General features: G+C 49.8%; 1 protein-coding gene across 1 annotated transcript in view; it reads left to right on the top strand.

The window, feature by feature from the left end:
• EVC2 (EvC ciliary complex subunit 2) overlaps positions 1–16,518 on the top strand; it is a 135,209-nt gene that overhangs the window by 5,765 nt on the left and 112,926 nt on the right. The window contains exons 2-4 of the mRNA XM_047091307.1: positions 4,368–4,534; positions 8,265–8,333; positions 10,063–10,249. Coding sequence (XP_046947263.1) covers positions 4,368–4,534; positions 8,265–8,333; positions 10,063–10,249 — 423 coding nt within the window. The remainder of the gene's footprint in view (positions 1–4,367; positions 4,535–8,264; positions 8,334–10,062; positions 10,250–16,518) is intronic.

Raw genomic sequence — 16,518 nt, forward strand, 5'->3', positions numbered from 1 at the left:
TCTACCTACGTATCCCGTTCCCCGAGTCTGGGGATTTTACTGGAAAATGAGAACGGCGCTCACTTCACTAGCTTGTGCCCAAGACTGTTTGTGTAACTCATCTGAGTGCACAGCAGGGGACCCAGCCCATTTCAAGGGCTCAACCAGGCCAGCTTTATTATTATTATTAATTTTACAGTAGAAAGGTCTGGGCCTTTCCAGGGCCCACTGTTTTACAGAGGTGGAGTGGGAGAGTTAGCTGGGCCCTGTTTGGGCAGGTTTCATCACTGAGCAAGGTGAAGCAGGCTGGGAGGAGCCCTTGAGATCTTCACTTCTTAGATGAGGGTCTGAGGCTCAGAGAGGCTTGAGAGACTTGGCTAAGGACACACAGCACGTAGACTGTTCTGGTTAGAACCCACTTCTCTGGACTCCCTGTCGAGTGTTTTACGAGCCACTCCATAGGAACTTGCAAGACTGTGGGAAGGCAGAGGCTGGAGTCCCAGCCAGTGTCACAGGGTGGGCGAAAGGCAGAGCTGGGATTCGAACTCAGGTCTATCCGAGTACATTGAAATTTTGACCACACGGTGCTGCCTTCCCAGACAGCCTCCCCAAATGCAGTCAGGACTGAGCTGATGGTCTCTGTGGGAAAGAGAAGGTAATCCCGTACTCCTGGTGGGGGTGGTTGCTCTAGAAAAATTTATTTCAGGTTTCCGGGTAAAAGTGCAGCTCCTTTCTGTGTGAGCCATTTACGAAAATGACGTTCAATCACTTCTTACAAGTAGGGTCTTCGGGGGGCGCCTGGGTGGCTCAGTCGGTTAAGCGGCCGACTTCGGCTCAGGTCAGGATCTCGCGGTCCGTGAGTTCGAGCCCCGCATCGGGCTCTATGCTGACAGCTCAGAGCCTGGAGCCTGCTTCGGATTCTGTGTCTCCCTCTCTCTCTGACCCTCCCCCGTTCATGCTCTCTCTCTGTCTCAAAAATAAATAAACATTAAAAAAAAATTAAAAAAAAAAAAAAAAAGTAGGGTCTTTGGTTAGTGACTTTGGCCTTTGAAATTTTCTAGGACTTGCCTCATTTGATTTGGCCCAACGTAGAAAGCTCTCGCCTTAAGACCGAAGGTAAGTTTGTCTTTTGCTTGATTGTTTTCATTGCTTTGGCCCTGAAAGAGAATTAGACTTAAAGTCACAGCCCTCTTGCCTCCACCTGCCTCAACATTCCACTGACCTGCCCACCTTGGGCAAATACATCATGTTATCCGCTGACCTGATAGGGCAAGGGCAGTGCGTTGCCCCTCCAGCAGCTGGCCGAGCCCTAGTGCACAGAGCAGGGTTCAGGGTCAGGTGGCCTGTCCTGAGTCTCCCCCAAAGGAGTCTGATTGAATACAGAATGTGCATATTAGCCAGGTGTGTGAGTTTCCCGCGGCTGCTGTAACAAATCACCCCAAACTTCGTGGCTTAAAAACAACACAGATTTACTTTCTTGGAGTTCTGGAGGGCTACAGTTCAGAATCCGTGTAGCTGGCTGAAGCCAAGGTGTCGGCAAGGCCGTGCTCCCTCCGAGGCTCCGGGGAGAACGTTTGCTCCTTTTCCAGCCTCTCTGGCTATGCTCCAATGCAGTCCGTGGGTCCTGGCCCCTTCCTCTATCTCAGCACCAGCAGGCCGGCGTCTTGCCTCAGTGGTCCCGTGGCCTTCTCCTCTTCTACCTGTCAGCTCTCTCTGCCTCCCTGTTATAAGGACACCTGCGATTACATTTACCACCCACCCAGATAGTCCAGGTGATTTCCTCATCTTCAGGACCTTGATTTAATCACATCCGGGAAGTTCCTGTTGCATACAGGATGACATATTTACTGGTCATATTTACTTACCCTAGATTAGCTCCTGGGCATCTTCAGGGGTCATTCATTAGTCAGCCCACCACATCAAGAGACAGAAATTGAGCTGAAACTCACCTACACAAAACAGAACTCGCTGGCCTTGTAACTGAACCGTGCAAGCCTGGGCGTGGCCAGATCCGCGGCTCCGCGTGCCCGGGCCACGTCTTTCTTTTTCATCTCAGCCCTGCTTTCCCCTAGGAGCCTTTGGGGAGCTGTAACGGCCAGCCCTTACGCAGTGGAAGACTTCTCAATAGCTTGGCAAGAGCTCTAGTGGCGACCGATGGGCTCAGCCTGAGTCCTGTGTCTGTCCCCGACCCCATCACTGGGGCTGTGGGTGGACTCTTCTGGGCTCTGTGCCTCATTCTGCCTCCTGGGGTCTTGGATGGACTGGGGGCCAGGCTGGCCCCGCTTGTCCGCACAGATTGAACAAGATGCTTCCTGAGAAGAGGAGGGGCTTCGCTGACAAAACCGTCTTTCCAGCAGAGTCTGCTCGGCTCAGATTAGAAATACACCTTCCTCGGGGATCCTCCTTTATACCAGGGCTGCCCAGATCTCACTCACTTGGGGAGTTAAAAGGTATTTCCCAGGTCTTTGGTTACTCTCTGCCGACTTTACATTTTCCAAAATACAGTTTTCGTTTGAGTAAAATAGGTTGAGATGATCTCACTGCAATGGTAGAGAACCTTTTATTCATTGATGAGGCAGATCTGTGGGCAAGAGGGAGCAGAGTATACCACTCTGTGACTGCATTAAGAGCAGGGGACGGAGCAGTAAGATCCCTGGGAGGGGCTTCAGGGAGGGCTTCCTGGAGGAGGTGCTCCGGTGCTCCCCAGCAGCGTCCTGAGAAGTGACAGTTTAGCAGGACAAGGGGATGGAAGGAGGAGCTTCCAGGCGTGTGGCAGCCAGAGGCAGGAGAGTGAGGGGACAGCCCAAGAACTGCATAGACAGTGCAGATGTCCCTTGTGCTGGTGGCCAGAAGGGGGAGGCCACTGAGCGATGATGTGCTGGGTGGCGATAGTCACGGTGTGGCCTGGATTCCTTCTCTACTGTCTGTCAACACCAGAAGCGCCTTGTTCAAGTTTTCATCAGAGCCTGTGTTTGGGCCTTCTGAGGGCCAGGGGCGTGAACAGGTGCACCGGAGGTAAAGCCGAGTGTGGCCTCAGATTTTATGTCCGGCAAGTTTGCCGAGAAAGCATGTGTCCCTTAGCCTGAGGGACTGGGTGCAGGTCCAGAGACGTGCATCCAGTCCCGCTGGCACCTGTGTGATTTATTCAGACCTTCCTGAGTCAGCAGCCGGCCTGGGAAGGCGCCCAGTCCCTTCCATGGCGAGGCCCCATTGCTCGCCATCATCCCCTTTCCAACTTCGTGACCTGACTCAACCCCAGACACTGTCCGGGAAAAAAGTTACCAGTTTTATCCAGGATCCAGTTCCACACCTTTGTTGTTGTTGTTGTTCAAGTGCTTACTTATTCCAACATGTATTTTGAGATTATAAAAGTTGGCAAAGCACTTGTAAAGATCTTGCTGTCCATACACTGGAAGGAAGACCGAAAAGGAAATTCATTCTCAATCAGAATCCAGTCTGTGTCTGGATAGAAGGTAAACGTTGAAAACGCACGATTCTGCAGACATGTGAATTTCTGGCTTCGAGCCCTGGTTACTCCTGAGCGTGTTCACGTCTAGCCTGTCATCTCGTTTGCTCCGTAGGGAGCCCCATCTCAGGGATATTTTAGCCACATCCCCAGGGGAGGGAGACTGAGGCTCAGAGTGTTCCGGGGCCCCATAGCCGATCAGCACCCCCTCCTGACAGCCCAGCCAGTGTGTTTTAAGTGATGTTTCTGTTACTCATGGCGCCTGTGAGTTGTCAACATACTGACATAGGGCGAGTTCTGGAGGGACCCGGTCCGTGTTGGGTGACTCAGCAGGCACTGTGTCTGGTGGTGGCCAGTCCTCCCCAGAGTCACCATCAGTGGTGCTCACCAGGGGCCCATTCTGCAGGAGACAGGTCATCAGGAGGACCCAGTAAGGTGGAGTTAGGGAAACCAGGGAGGTGAGACTTACTCTCCTGTCCACTGTGGAGTTAGGGAAACCGAGGCATGGGCAGGTTAGATAGCTTGCCCAAGGACACAGCTGATGAGTGACAGAGTCAGGATTCGAACTCAGGGCCGTCTGATGCCGTGTGTGTAGGAATCACCCAGGGCCCCCTACCTTGCCTGGTGGTCTGATTCGGTAGGTCTGGGAGGGGGCCCGGGAATGTACCTTGTATCACACACCCACCATGAGCAGCACGCACTTGGAGAAACACTCTCTTTAAGCTCGATAGCCCCTCAATGAGCCTGTCTCGTATTCCCAGCAGAGAGAGGATAAGTCATTCATTCGTTCATTCATCCACTTACTCGTTTTCAGCAAACCCCTCTCAGGCGCCTTCCGCATATATGTGGTCTGCCTCCCGAGTCTGTCCCTGCGTCTTATCGCCTTCCCGCCCATCCCTGCAGACGCATCACTGTTTTGCAGGGGGAGCACCGTTTGGAAGGAAATTCAGCAGGAAAAGTGAGGTCTTTAACCCACTCCTGGCTTCCGCAGCCTCCAGTGAGCCCTGGACTCCATCCACGCTTGCTTTTACCCCCTCGGGGCCCAAGAAGACTTTGTCTAAAAGAGAGTCTCCTATAACTCAGCGCCTGGTAAGTAACGCGTTTGGTACGTCAACAGAAATATCGGAAGTTGGCAAGAAACCAGTTTGGGGCCAACAGTGTAGGAAATGCCACGGGCTTTGGTTCTTCAGAAAAGTCTGGTCCTTCTCTTTCACTAAATAGAGTTGTCAGTCCAAAGAGCGTTTCTCTTCTGTACCACGCCTAGTGTTTGAGATGAATCGGAGGTTTGAATCTGAGCCGTGGGCTGCTGGTTCTGAAGCGGGGCTCTGGTTCTGCTTCAGCTGGACCGATTGGCTGCCAGCTGTCAGAAACACTGCTGGGGACAGTAACGGTGAGTGTGTAACGAGTATTGACTGCGCCAGGCCCTGGGCTTACCATCGTCTGTGCATCATCTCACTGGAGCCTCATTACGAGTTCTGTACACAGGTGCTATGTTTAGGGAGCAGGATGAGAGAGATTATGAAACGTGTTCAGGGTCCCGCAGGTGAAGTGGCCGAACCCGAGTCGGAGTCCCCGCCCCTGCTGTTGTTTTTTGTTTGTTTTTTGTTTTTTCTTTCCAATGTTTATTCCATTTTTTTAAATGTTTATTTTTGAGAGAGAGAGAGAGAGAGAGAGAGAGAGAGACAGAGTGCGAGCGGGGGAGGGGCCGGAGAGAGGGAGACACAGAATCCCAAGCAGGCTCCAGGCTCTGAGCTGTCAGCACAGAGCCCGACATGGGGCTTGAACTCACGAGCCTCGAGATCATGACCTTAGCGGAAGTTGGACGCCTAACCAGTTGAGCCACCCAGGCGCCCCTGCTGTTGTTTTCCATTCTGTTTTGTTTGTTGGCTCCACATAGGACTGCCTTTTTTTTTTTTTTTTAAGTTTACTTATTTTGAGAGGTGGGGAGGGGCAGAGAGAGAGAGAGAGAGAGAGAGAGAGAGAATCTCAAGCAGGCTCCACATTCAAGTGCAGAGCCCAACACAGGGCTCGATCCCACGGCTGCGAGATCATGACCTGAGCCATAATCAGCAGTTGGACGCTTAAATGACTGGGCCACCCAGGCACCCCAGGGCCGCCTTTCACTTACAATTTCATGACCTAAGATGGTGTGAGAGCCACTGCACTCGGGCAACAGGCTGCCACGGCCATGAGCCCCTTCTTGGCCCCCCTGCTAAGTGTTTGAATTAGTTTCTTAGAACTGCCAAACCGAGTGGCTTAAAACAGTGAGATTTATTCTGTCACTCTCTCTTCTAGAGGCTAGAAGTCCAACCTCAAGGAGTGGGCAAGAGCCACGCCCCCTCCAAAGGCTGTAGGGGAATCCTTCCTTGCCTCTTCCACCTTCTGGTAGCTTCTTTGGCTGTGGCCACGTCACTTCAATCTCTGCATTGAGATTCTCCAGAAAAACAATAAGAAATTGTGTGTGTGTGTGTGTGTGTGTGTGTGTGTGTGCTTCCTCCTCCTTGCAGGAGGTTGGTCTTTTTTGTTAACGCCTCAACTGATTGGGTGAGGCCCACCCACACTCTTCAGGGTCATCTGCTTCACTCACAGTCCACGGATTTAAATGCTAATCTCACGTAAAAGAAAAAAACTGCCTTCACAGAAACATCTGGATGTGTTTGGTGAAATACCTGGGTGTCACAGCCAAATTGACCCATCAAGTGTTTGATCAACTGTTTCCACCTTCACATGGCCTTCTTCTGTGTCTTTGTCCTTTTCTGTTGCTCATAAGGACACCTGTCATTGGATCTGGGGGCCACCTAAATCCAGTCCACCTAAATTTAGAATGGAAGGATCTCATCTTGAGATCCTTGGTGGCATCTTCAAAGACCCCTTCTTTTTTTTTTTTTTTTTAACATTTATTTATTTTTGAGACAGGGAGAGACAGAGCATGAACAGGGGAGGGTCAGAGAGAGGGAGACACAGAATCTGAAACAGGCTCCAGGCTCTGAGCTGTCAGCACAGAGCCTGACGCGGGGCTCGAACTCACGGACCGCAAGATCATGACCTGAGCTGAAGCCGGCCGCTTAACCGACGGAGCCACCCAGGCACCCCCAAAGACCCCTTCTCTAATGAAGGTCACATTCGCTGGTTCCAGGGGTCAGGATGGGGAACTCTCCTTTTTGGGGGGCCACCACGCACCCCCCCCACAGTGGTCATCATTGTTCTTTGCAGTCTGTGTCACTAGGAACAGATGACTTGTGGCCTGGCCTAGTCGCACTTCTGTACTCCCACCCCTCCTGCGTGTATATGCTCAAAAGCCGTGTCTGGCAATACTGTTGGAGGATCAGAAGAACAGAAAGCCAGGTGCCTGCTTGAGGGCTCTCAGGCTTGTTAGGATGCTGGCGTGTCAAAGGCACTGGGGGAGGTGGCGGACGGAGAGCCCCCCTGGGGTCAGAGACCTGGTTGGGCCGATGCTGGGATGATGCCATAGGCACACTGTCTACACCTTCTCAGGGACATGACTTCCCTTCTCTGCGTCTTTGTCTCTGTAGAGAGGGTCAGGCTCTGGAGAGGGGGGTGTACGTGTAGAAGCATCACAGGATGTGGAGTCACACGGCCGGGGTGGAGGCCAAGCTTCCTGCCCCTGTGACTTGGGACAAGTGAGTCAACCTTCCTGAGCCTTAGTTTCCTCATCTGTAAAATGGGGGAAATCGAACCCATGTATGTAAAGCGATGGGCATGTGGCTGGGCTTGGCAACTAATGGCCACTCTTCTGATTATTGGTATCACTGAGGGCTGCCTTAGTTTGCACATAGTGGTCCCCCTGCAGGAAGTAGGTGGGCGGGGCAGAGAGCGGGAGGTGTGGCCCAGGGAAGCTTCCCAGTGAATGAGGTCAGAATCCGGTTTGGTTTAAAGGATGTGCCCATATCATGGGAGCCAGTCCCCGGGGTCGGGGGGTAGGGATATCCCAAGGGCAGACACGGACAGATACTGGTTGTGATTATGAGGGGCAGCGATGGCTGGCATCTGGTGGGCAGGCCCTGCCTTTCCTCTGGGATTTCCCAGGAAAGCCACAGAGGAGCTGGAGGAGGCCCGAGCTGGGTGGATTCTCTGTGTTGATGGTGGGTCAGCTCACAGAGGCTGCCTCAGCACCCCATGATCCGAGCTCCCTTGGCCCCTGCTGTGTGTGGCTGGTGGACTCCATCACCCGGTGCCCAGGAGGCACGCAGGGCGCGTGAGCAGCCCTCATAAGATTATTCCACGGCTCTGCTCGCATTCCCTCTGTCAAAGCATCAGCCGTGCTTTGCCTGTCCCCCTGTGACAACGGGTGTTGTTGACATGCGCCCCCAGACTAGGAGAGAGCTTGGGTGTGACCACACACACATATTCTTTGTTCCTCACAGCCTTTAAGTTTCAGTCTTTTTAATACTCTCTTTAAAAAATCTTCAAGAGGCACCTGGGTGGCTCAGTCAGTGAAGTGCCCGACTTCGGCTCAAGTCATGATCTCACGGTTCATGAGTTCGAGCCCCGCGTCAGGCTCTGCACTGAGAGAGTAGAGCCTGCTTGGGATTCTTTCCTTTTCGTGCTCTCTGCCCCTCCTCTGCTCTCTCTTTCTGTCTCTCTCAAAATAAATAAATAAACTTAAAAAAAGTTAAAAAAATCTTCAAGGTCATTTAAGGCGGTTATTAGACTGCCAGAAGTAATCCTCTACTCCTCTTTTAAAAGTTCATCTTGTACATTCATGTATTTATTTGTTTATAATTTTTTACATCTTGTACTTTTTATTAAATGTGTGTAATAATTTTCATTTTCTGATAATTTCCATATTTTATTGTAGTACGGAGACATCTCGAGGGATGTTCAAGGAACTGCTGAGGACGGAGTAATTTTTCAGAAATGCGCAGTGGTAGGTATTCACAGGTGGCTTGTATTGAAGAGAAAATGGCTGGGTTTTGACCACATCGCATCTTGGTAGAGTTATGTATTCAAGGACTGGCCAATCATGGGTTATCCACCTGTGTCTGGACACATGAGTGAAGAAATGACGTACAAGTGATCTTCAGTTTTATAGGTAGAACCAGGACCAAGAGTTTTTGGTGACAATTAAATTCCTGTTAGTGAAAATGCACCGTGATCATTTTTTTTTTTTTAATTTTTAAAATGTTTTTGTTGTTTATTTTGGAGAGAGAGAGAGAGACAGAGTGTGAGTGGGGGAGGAGCAGAGAAAGAGGGAGACAGAATCTGAAGCAGGCTCCAGGCTCCGAGCCGTCAGCACAGAGCCTGAGGCGGGGCTCGAACACATGAGTCACGAGATCGAGACCTGAGCCGAAGTGGGGTAGTGTGGCCGGTGTTTCATTTTCCAAAGCACCCATGTGTGACATCACATACAAAGCATCGTCCCCCAGAAGCACGCACCCGAGCCTTGACATCCAAATTTTTATTGCGGGTCCCTCACAGAGGGGTGCAGTGGCTGACCTCAGGAACTTGCCTCCAGCCCCTCCGGAGGTCACCTTGACACAGCTTGGCGTAAGGCCCCCGCCTCCAGCCATATTGTTAGCACAGACGGCCTGGTGTGGCCCAAGGCCACAGGTACACACAGATACGCTTCTCAGATAGGAAAGTCCAAGGGCTTTACAGGTTAACCAACCAGGAGCTGGTCAAGGGGCGGTCCTTTCTTCCGAGTGTGCAGGGTCTGGGCCGTCCAGACCTGCAAGGTTAACCCTTTACTGCACAAGCCCGGTTTTATCTCAGGCCTTCAGCTGTCCTGCCCCCCTTCCTGGATATGATTGGTGCAAACAGTTTCTCCTAAGTCTTTGTGGAGATGTTTCTGCCATATGCGTGCAGTTATGAGTGTGTGTGTGTGTGTGCGTGCATGCATGCACACCTATGTGTATACATACACTGCTTCCCTCTGTCCTCAGCTCCTACATCGTTTCCAGCTGGGCTGGCTGAAGGCAGGGCAGGGGTGGTGGGGAAAGCTTAGAGAGTGGGAACAGGGCAAGGTTGCAGAGGCCAGGCGGGGAGCCTAGCTGCATGGGCCGCCAGGCAGCTTCCAGCAGCCGAGCCATTCAGACCCATGGCCAAGCAGAACCTGCCTGCATGGGGGAGTCTGGCCGGGAGGCCGGAGACGGGCTTGCTCCTTCCTGGAAGTCGGATGGCAGTCAGAGGCTCTGGGCAGGTCCCCGGGGCTGGGCTGAATCTTCAAAATGACCAAGGGAGCAAGAGCCATTGTTTGCTTTTCTTGGTGATGCCGGTGGCCACAATGTCCCCAGACTGACTGCGGTTCTGTGCTTCAATATGCTTTTTGCCATTTCTCTGTAGGAGTAATTTCGCTGCATTTCAGGGTCCCAGTTCCCTTTGAAATGGTCACCAAGCAACAGCTTAGCAAAGCATGAGTCAAGACACTCCTGGGGCCTTTGAAATCAGACCTGATATGTTGTCAGGACCCAGTGAGACCATAGTGCCCTCCCTCTGCCTGGAGACCTGATGTGCATGAAGTTGAGCTGGCGGGGCGGGGGGGGGGGGGGGTGGGGGGGGTGGGTTCATACTAGGAGGTTGGACTTTCGGGGGGGGGCGGTTATCCTAGGAGGTTGGACTTGCCAGTAAATCTGCTCCTGTGTCACCTCCTGTCCTAGGTGTCCGGGCAGAGCGAAATGCAGACGGCTCAGGTGAGACTGCTTGTGGTCAACGCCGGGACCCCCGTGGCCACCAACCTCTCAGATCTGCTCCTGCTTGACAACATAACTGGCCTCTCCGTCAGGGGGTCGACTGGAAACCGGACCTCGGCAGGATTCCAGGCTTTCAGAAAGAAGTTTCTGCAAGGTGAGAGCAGAGTGTGTTAGGTCAGGGAGGGAACGTGAACATACTTAGAGACGCTGGCGGAGCGTACGATGCGCGGCAGGTGCGTCCTTAAACACGTGACATGGGTTCACTCCCAGCGGAGTTCGCTGTCAGGTATTGGCGGAGGAGACCTCCGCCTCCGTGGCTCAATATCCACACCCGAAAAGCTGGATTTGTTACTTAGGTTAGAGAGAGGCAGGATTGGGGGAAAGAGGTTTGAAGAAATATGTACTTTTATTATTTTTATTATTGTCTCAATTTTTGGTCATGAAAAATTTCACACGTACAGAAAGGCAGAGTTTCTAGTGAACCCCGGTTCATCCACCACCAGATGACCAGATTTATCAGTGAAACGCAGGTCTTGTCTCCAGGTACAGGTGGGAGCAGTTTGACATCAGCCCCGGAAGCACGCGCACAAGATGTCCGTGCGTGTTCTAGCGTGTTCTCTGGACTGCCTCTGCCGCCGTCACTGGCTGGCTTTTGGAGAGGTGTTTCCTGAGGCAAGTTGCATGGGTTAATTAACCAGGCTTAAATTTTTTTTTGATGTTTATTTCTTTTTGAGAGCTGGAGAGACAGAGCGTGAGTCGGGGAGGGGCAGAGAGAGAGAGGGAGACACAGATTCTGAAGCAGGTTCCAGGCTCCGAGCTCTCAGCACAGAGCCCGATGCGGGGCTCGAACTCACGAGCCGTGAGATCATGACCTGAGCCGAAGTCGGATGCCCGACCGACTGAGCCCCCCAGGCGCCCTGGTTAATTAAGCAGGTTTAACCCCCCAGGTGCCCTGGTTAATTAAGCAGGTTTAAACGAATTCTGGGATTAGTTGTTACCATGATTTCAGGACTATCAGTCTTCTTAGGAGGGTGAGACTTCTTTTATTCCGAGTACCCACCTCCTCTACAGAGGAAACAACTGCCTCCCGTGACCATTATGCTGTTGTGCCTGTCATATGCGCAGGACTGGCCCCTCCACTTCCATGTCCAGGGTCCACATTGCTCAGCAATCAGCCCACGCTTTCCCTCTGGGCCTGTGTAGGGCCTCAGAATCGTTCTTGACCCCTTACTATTGACTGAAGCTACCAGCAGATTTGGCCCGTGAGCAGGGCAACGTCTATCCTGGCTGTGGTTTAAGTAATGTCATAAGAACTGTTCCGATACGTCCCAGCTAAGCGATCCTCAGCGTTTTCTTTCAAAGATGCAAAAATAAATCCTCCCCATTCCTTAAGCTGGTGTTCAGAGGACAGAACGTGGGGCCACAAGCAGGGCACAGACTCGGTCTCAAATGGACCTAGATTTGACTCCTCGCTTGGCCACTTTGGAGATGTGTCTCCTCTGGAAGGGACTGAACTTCTCTGAACTTGGGATGGCCCGTGCGTGTATCAGCGCCTCACAGAGTCCTAGCAGAGACCAAGTGAGACAGCCTTCCCTGGCTCTGCCCTGGCGTCCCTCCCCACACCTCCCGGCTGTGACCCGGCTGGCCTGCCTCTCTCCTCTCGTTCCCCCAGTGCCTTCCGTCATCTGGGGTCCTGCCCGACCGCACTTGTCACTTCCCTCGCCTGCCGGCTTCTGCCCTTGCCTCTGGAGACGTGTCGACTAAGAAGTTGCTGTGGCTGAGGCCAAAGAGGTTTTTGCCTGCTTTCTCCTCGAGGATTATGATGGCTTCCCGTCTTACATTGAGGTCTTTCATCCGTTTTAGTTTATTTTTGTGTATGATGTAAGAAAGCGGTCCAGGTTCATTCTTCTGCATGTCGCTGTCCAGTTTTCCCAGCACCACTTGCTGAAGAGATATTCTTTCCTGCTTTGTCAAAGATTAGTTGGCCATACGTTTGTGGGTCCATTTCTGGGTTTTCTGTTCTGCACCATTGATGTGAGTGTCTGTTTTTGTCCCAGTACCATACTGTCTTGGTGGTTACAGCTTGAATAAAGTCTGGGATTGTGATGCCTCCTGCTTTGGTTTTCTTTTTCAAGATTGCTTTGGCTCTTCGGGGTCTTTTCTGGTTCCATACAAATTTTAGGATTATTTGTTCTAGCTCCGTGAAGAATGCTGGTGTTATTTTGATAGGGATTGCACTGAATATGTAGATCGCTTTGGGTAGTATCGACATTTTAACAATATTTGTTCTTCCTATCCAGGAGCATGGAATCTTTTTCCATTTTTTTGTGTGTCTTCTTCAGTTTCTTTCATAAGCTTTCTATAGTTTTCAGCGTATAGATTTTTCACCTCTTGGGTTAGATTTATTCCTAATATTTTATGGTTTTTGGTGCAACTGTCAATGGGATCGATTCCTTGATTTCTCTTTCTGTCGCTTCATTGTTGGTGTGTAGGAATGCAGCCGATTTCTGTGCGTTGATTTTATATCCTGCAACTTTGCTGAATTCATGAATCAATTCTAGCAATTTTTTTGGTGGAATCTTTTGGGTTTTCCATATAGAGGATCATGTCATCTGTGAAGAGTGAAAGTTTGACCTCCTCCTGGCCCATTTGGATGCCTTTTATTTCTTTGTGTTGTCTGACTGCAGAGGCTAAGACTTCCAATACTATGTTGAGTAACAGTGGTGAGAGTGGACATCCCTGTCTTGTTCCTGACCTTAGGGGGAAAGCTCTCAGTTTTTCCCCATTAAGGATGATATTAGCATTAGGTCGTTCATATGTGGCTTTTATGATCTCGAGGTATACTCCTTCAATCCCTACTTTCTTGAAGGTTTTTATCAAGAAAGCATGCTGTATTTTTTCAAATGCTTTCTCTGCATCTATTGAGAGGATCATATGGTTCTTGTCCTTTCTTTTATTGATGTGATGAATCACGTTAATTGTTTTGCAGATATTGAACCAGCTCTGCATCCCAGGTATGAGTCTATTTGGTCGTGGTGAATAATTTTTTTAATGTATTGTTGGAGCCGGTTGGCTAATATCTTGTTGAGGATTTTTGCATCCATGTTCATCAGGGAAATTGGTCTATAGTTCTCCTTTTTAGTGGGGTCTCTGGTTTTGGAATCAAGGTAACGCTGGCTTCATAGAAAGAGCTTGGAAGTTTTCCTTCCATTTCTATTTTTTTGGAACAGCTTTGAGACAATAGGTGTTAACTCTTCCCTAAATGTTTGGTAGAATTCCCCTGGAAAGCCATCTAGCCCTGGACTCTTGGTTTCTGGCAGATTTTTGATTATTAATTTGATTTCCTTACTGGTTATGGGTCTGTTCAAATGTTCTATTTCTTCCTGTTTCAGTTTTGGTAGTGTATATGTTTCTAGGAATTTGTCCATTTCTTCCAGATTGCCCATTTTATTGGCATATAATTGTTCATCATATTCCCTTATTATTGTTTTTATTTCTGCTGTGTTGGTTGTGATCTCTCCTCTTTCATTCTTGATTTTATTTATTTGGGTCATTTCCTTTTTCTTTTTGATCATGCTGACTAGTGGTATGTCAATTTTGTTAATTTTTTCAAAGAACCAGCTTCTGGTTTCATTGATCTGTTCTACCGGGGTTTTTTTGGTTTCGATAGCATTAATTTTTGCTCTAATCTTTATTATTTCCTGTTTTCTGCTGGTTTGGGGTTTTATTTGCTGTTCTTTTTCCAGCTCCTTAAGGCGTAAGGTTAGGTTGTGTATCTGAGATCTTTCTTCCTTCTTTAGGAAGGCCTGGATTGCTATGTACTTTCCTCTTATGACTGACTGCCTTTGCTGCTTCCCAGAGGTTTTGGGTTGTGGTGTTATCATTTTCATTGACTTCCGTATACTTTTTAATTTCCTCTTTAACTTCTTGGTTAGCCCATTTATTCTTTAGTAGGATGTTCTTCAGTCTCCAAGTATTTGTTACCTTTCCAACTTTTTTCTTGTGGTTGATTTCGAGTTTCATAGCGCTGTGGTCTGAAAATATGCATGGTATGATCTCGATCTTTTTGTATTTACTTAGGGCTGATTTGTGTCCCAGTATATGTTCTATTCTGGAGAACGTTCCATGTGCACTGGAGAAGAATGTATATTCTGCTGCTATAGGATGAAATGTCCTGAATACATCTGTTAAGTCCATCTGGTCCAGTGTGTCATTCAAATTCATTGTTTCCTTGTTGAGTTTTTGATTAGATGCTGAATTCTGTGATTCAGGTTGTGCAGATCGTTGTGTTAATCCTCCAGTCGGTTTTCTAGGCGTGTAGGATGGTTTAGTGTTGGTCTGGCTCTATTTCATGGACGCGAGACACACAAAAAGCTTCCATGCTGTTCCGCCACCTTGGCTCCTCTGTTTGAGTTTCTTATGGTTTTGCTCCCTCCCTCTCTCTTTTTTTTTTCCTTCCCCTCCCCCGTGGTCTTCTGTTAAGTTTCTCAGGATCCACATAAGAGTGAAACCATATGGTATCTGTCTTTCTCTGTAGGGCTTATTTCACTTAGCATCACACTCTCCAGTTCCATCCACGTTGCTACAAAAGGCCAGATTGCATTCTTTCTCATTGCCAAGTAGTATTCCATTGTGTATAGAAACCACAATTTCTTTATCCATTCATCAGTTGATGGACATTTAGGCTCTTTCCATAATTTGGCTATTGGAAAAGAGTGTGGAGGTTCCTCAAAAAATTAAAACTCAATCTACCCTATGACCTAGCAATAGGACTGCTAGGAATTTACCCAAGGGATACAGGGGTGCTGATGCAGAGAAGCACTGGTACCCCATCGTTTATAGCAGCACTCTCTAACAGCCATTTAGACACGACCTGCCACCCTAGTCAACGAGGCGCATCAGGGGTTTTGCAGTGTGATTGAGGGATAGCCCCGAGCTCATCGGCATAAAGGTCCACCAGCACTGACCCGCCAGTGCCTCCCTTTTGCAAATTCTCAGGGAGAAATGAAAATTCTAGGAGTGAATCCCTTATAAATTGAAACCCAAATATATTCAAGTCCGAAAGGAATTAAAATCTGAGATCAGAATCTTTGCCCTTCTAAGTTTGAAGTCCAAAGTCCAACTTTCTCAAATTAAATTAAAATCCCCCACACCATCCTCCTAATATTTTATTCTATCCGCCCCCCACCCACCCGGGGGCTACAACTGTCTAGAAAGAGCTGGGGTCCCTTCAGCAGCAGAAAGGATGCAGATTCTTTGTCTTGGAAGCTGAATGAGCAGAATGCCAGGTTTCTTGCATGCCTCAATTCTGAAAAATTCCAGAGTTAAGGAACACAGGAGACTTTCATACACACACAGTGTGGTCTGTCCCCACAATGGAGTAGCACTCGCACTGAGAAGGAAGGAAGGACTGGGGCGCCTGGGGGGGCTCAGTCGGTCAAGCGCCTGACGTCGGCTCAGGTCCTGATCTCGCGGTTTGTGAGTTCAAGCCCCGTGTCGGGCTGTGTGCTGACAGCTCAGAGCCTGGAGCCTGCCTCAGATTCTGTATCTCCCTCTCTCTCTGCTCCTCCCCCACTCACGCTCTGTCTCTCTGTCTCAAAAATAAATAAATGATAAAAAAATGAAGTCAGTACTGACCGATGCTACAGCATAGATGCACCTCAAAAAAATGTCGGTAAAAGGAATCAAGCACAAGCAACACCTAGTATATGATTCCATTTCTACCAAGTGTCCAGAAAGGCAACTTAGTCCCCCAAAAGTAGAATAGCAGTTGGCTACACCTTGGGGTGAGACGTAAGTTGTATCTCAAAGCTGTTAAAAAAGAAAAAAAAAAAGTATCACAATCTCGGCCCCACCACCACCAGACAAGAAGCCAGGGTCAGCTCTGGCCGGGCACAGCCTTGTCCCCAGACCCAGCACTCAGCACTTTCATGCACCGTGGCTAAGGCTGGAGGCACCCGTCGTAAAGAACCGGGTCGGAGATGTTCCTTATTGGTTTTAGTTCCCCGAGAGCCTTTGGTCCCTGGCAGGTGCCTAGAGCCACCTGAGGACATCAGCTCAGTGGAAGCATCCACTGTTAGTACTTAAGGTGGGCATCATCTACCTCCAACATCAGATGGGGGGCGGGGGGGCACCTCCAGGAAGCGGGGCTGAGGGCACGTTGCCTCCTGCAAAGCTAGAAACCCACATGGTGGCCTCTCCGTCACCCGACCTCATCTGGGGTTCCTCTCTTCCCCAGCGGTTCGTTCACCTTGGGGTCTGGGTGTGGCCCCTGTCCAGCAGCGGAGCTGGGAGAGCTGGAAAGTTCGGTTCTGGCTTCCTACTAAGGAGAGCTTTGAGCCACAGACCCTGTCTTCCAGGGAAGCTTCCCTTGAAATCCAATTGGTTTTTGTCATGAAGCAGTCGAGGGCCAGCTAGAGACCA

Source organism: Lynx rufus, unplaced genomic scaffold (assembly GCF_022079265.1).
Source record: "Lynx rufus isolate CCGP_SWC_20201006 ecotype Redwood Valley unplaced genomic scaffold, mLynRuf1.p SCAF_3, whole genome shotgun sequence".
Classification (NCBI taxonomy): Eukaryota; Metazoa; Chordata; class Mammalia; order Carnivora; family Felidae; genus Lynx; species Lynx rufus.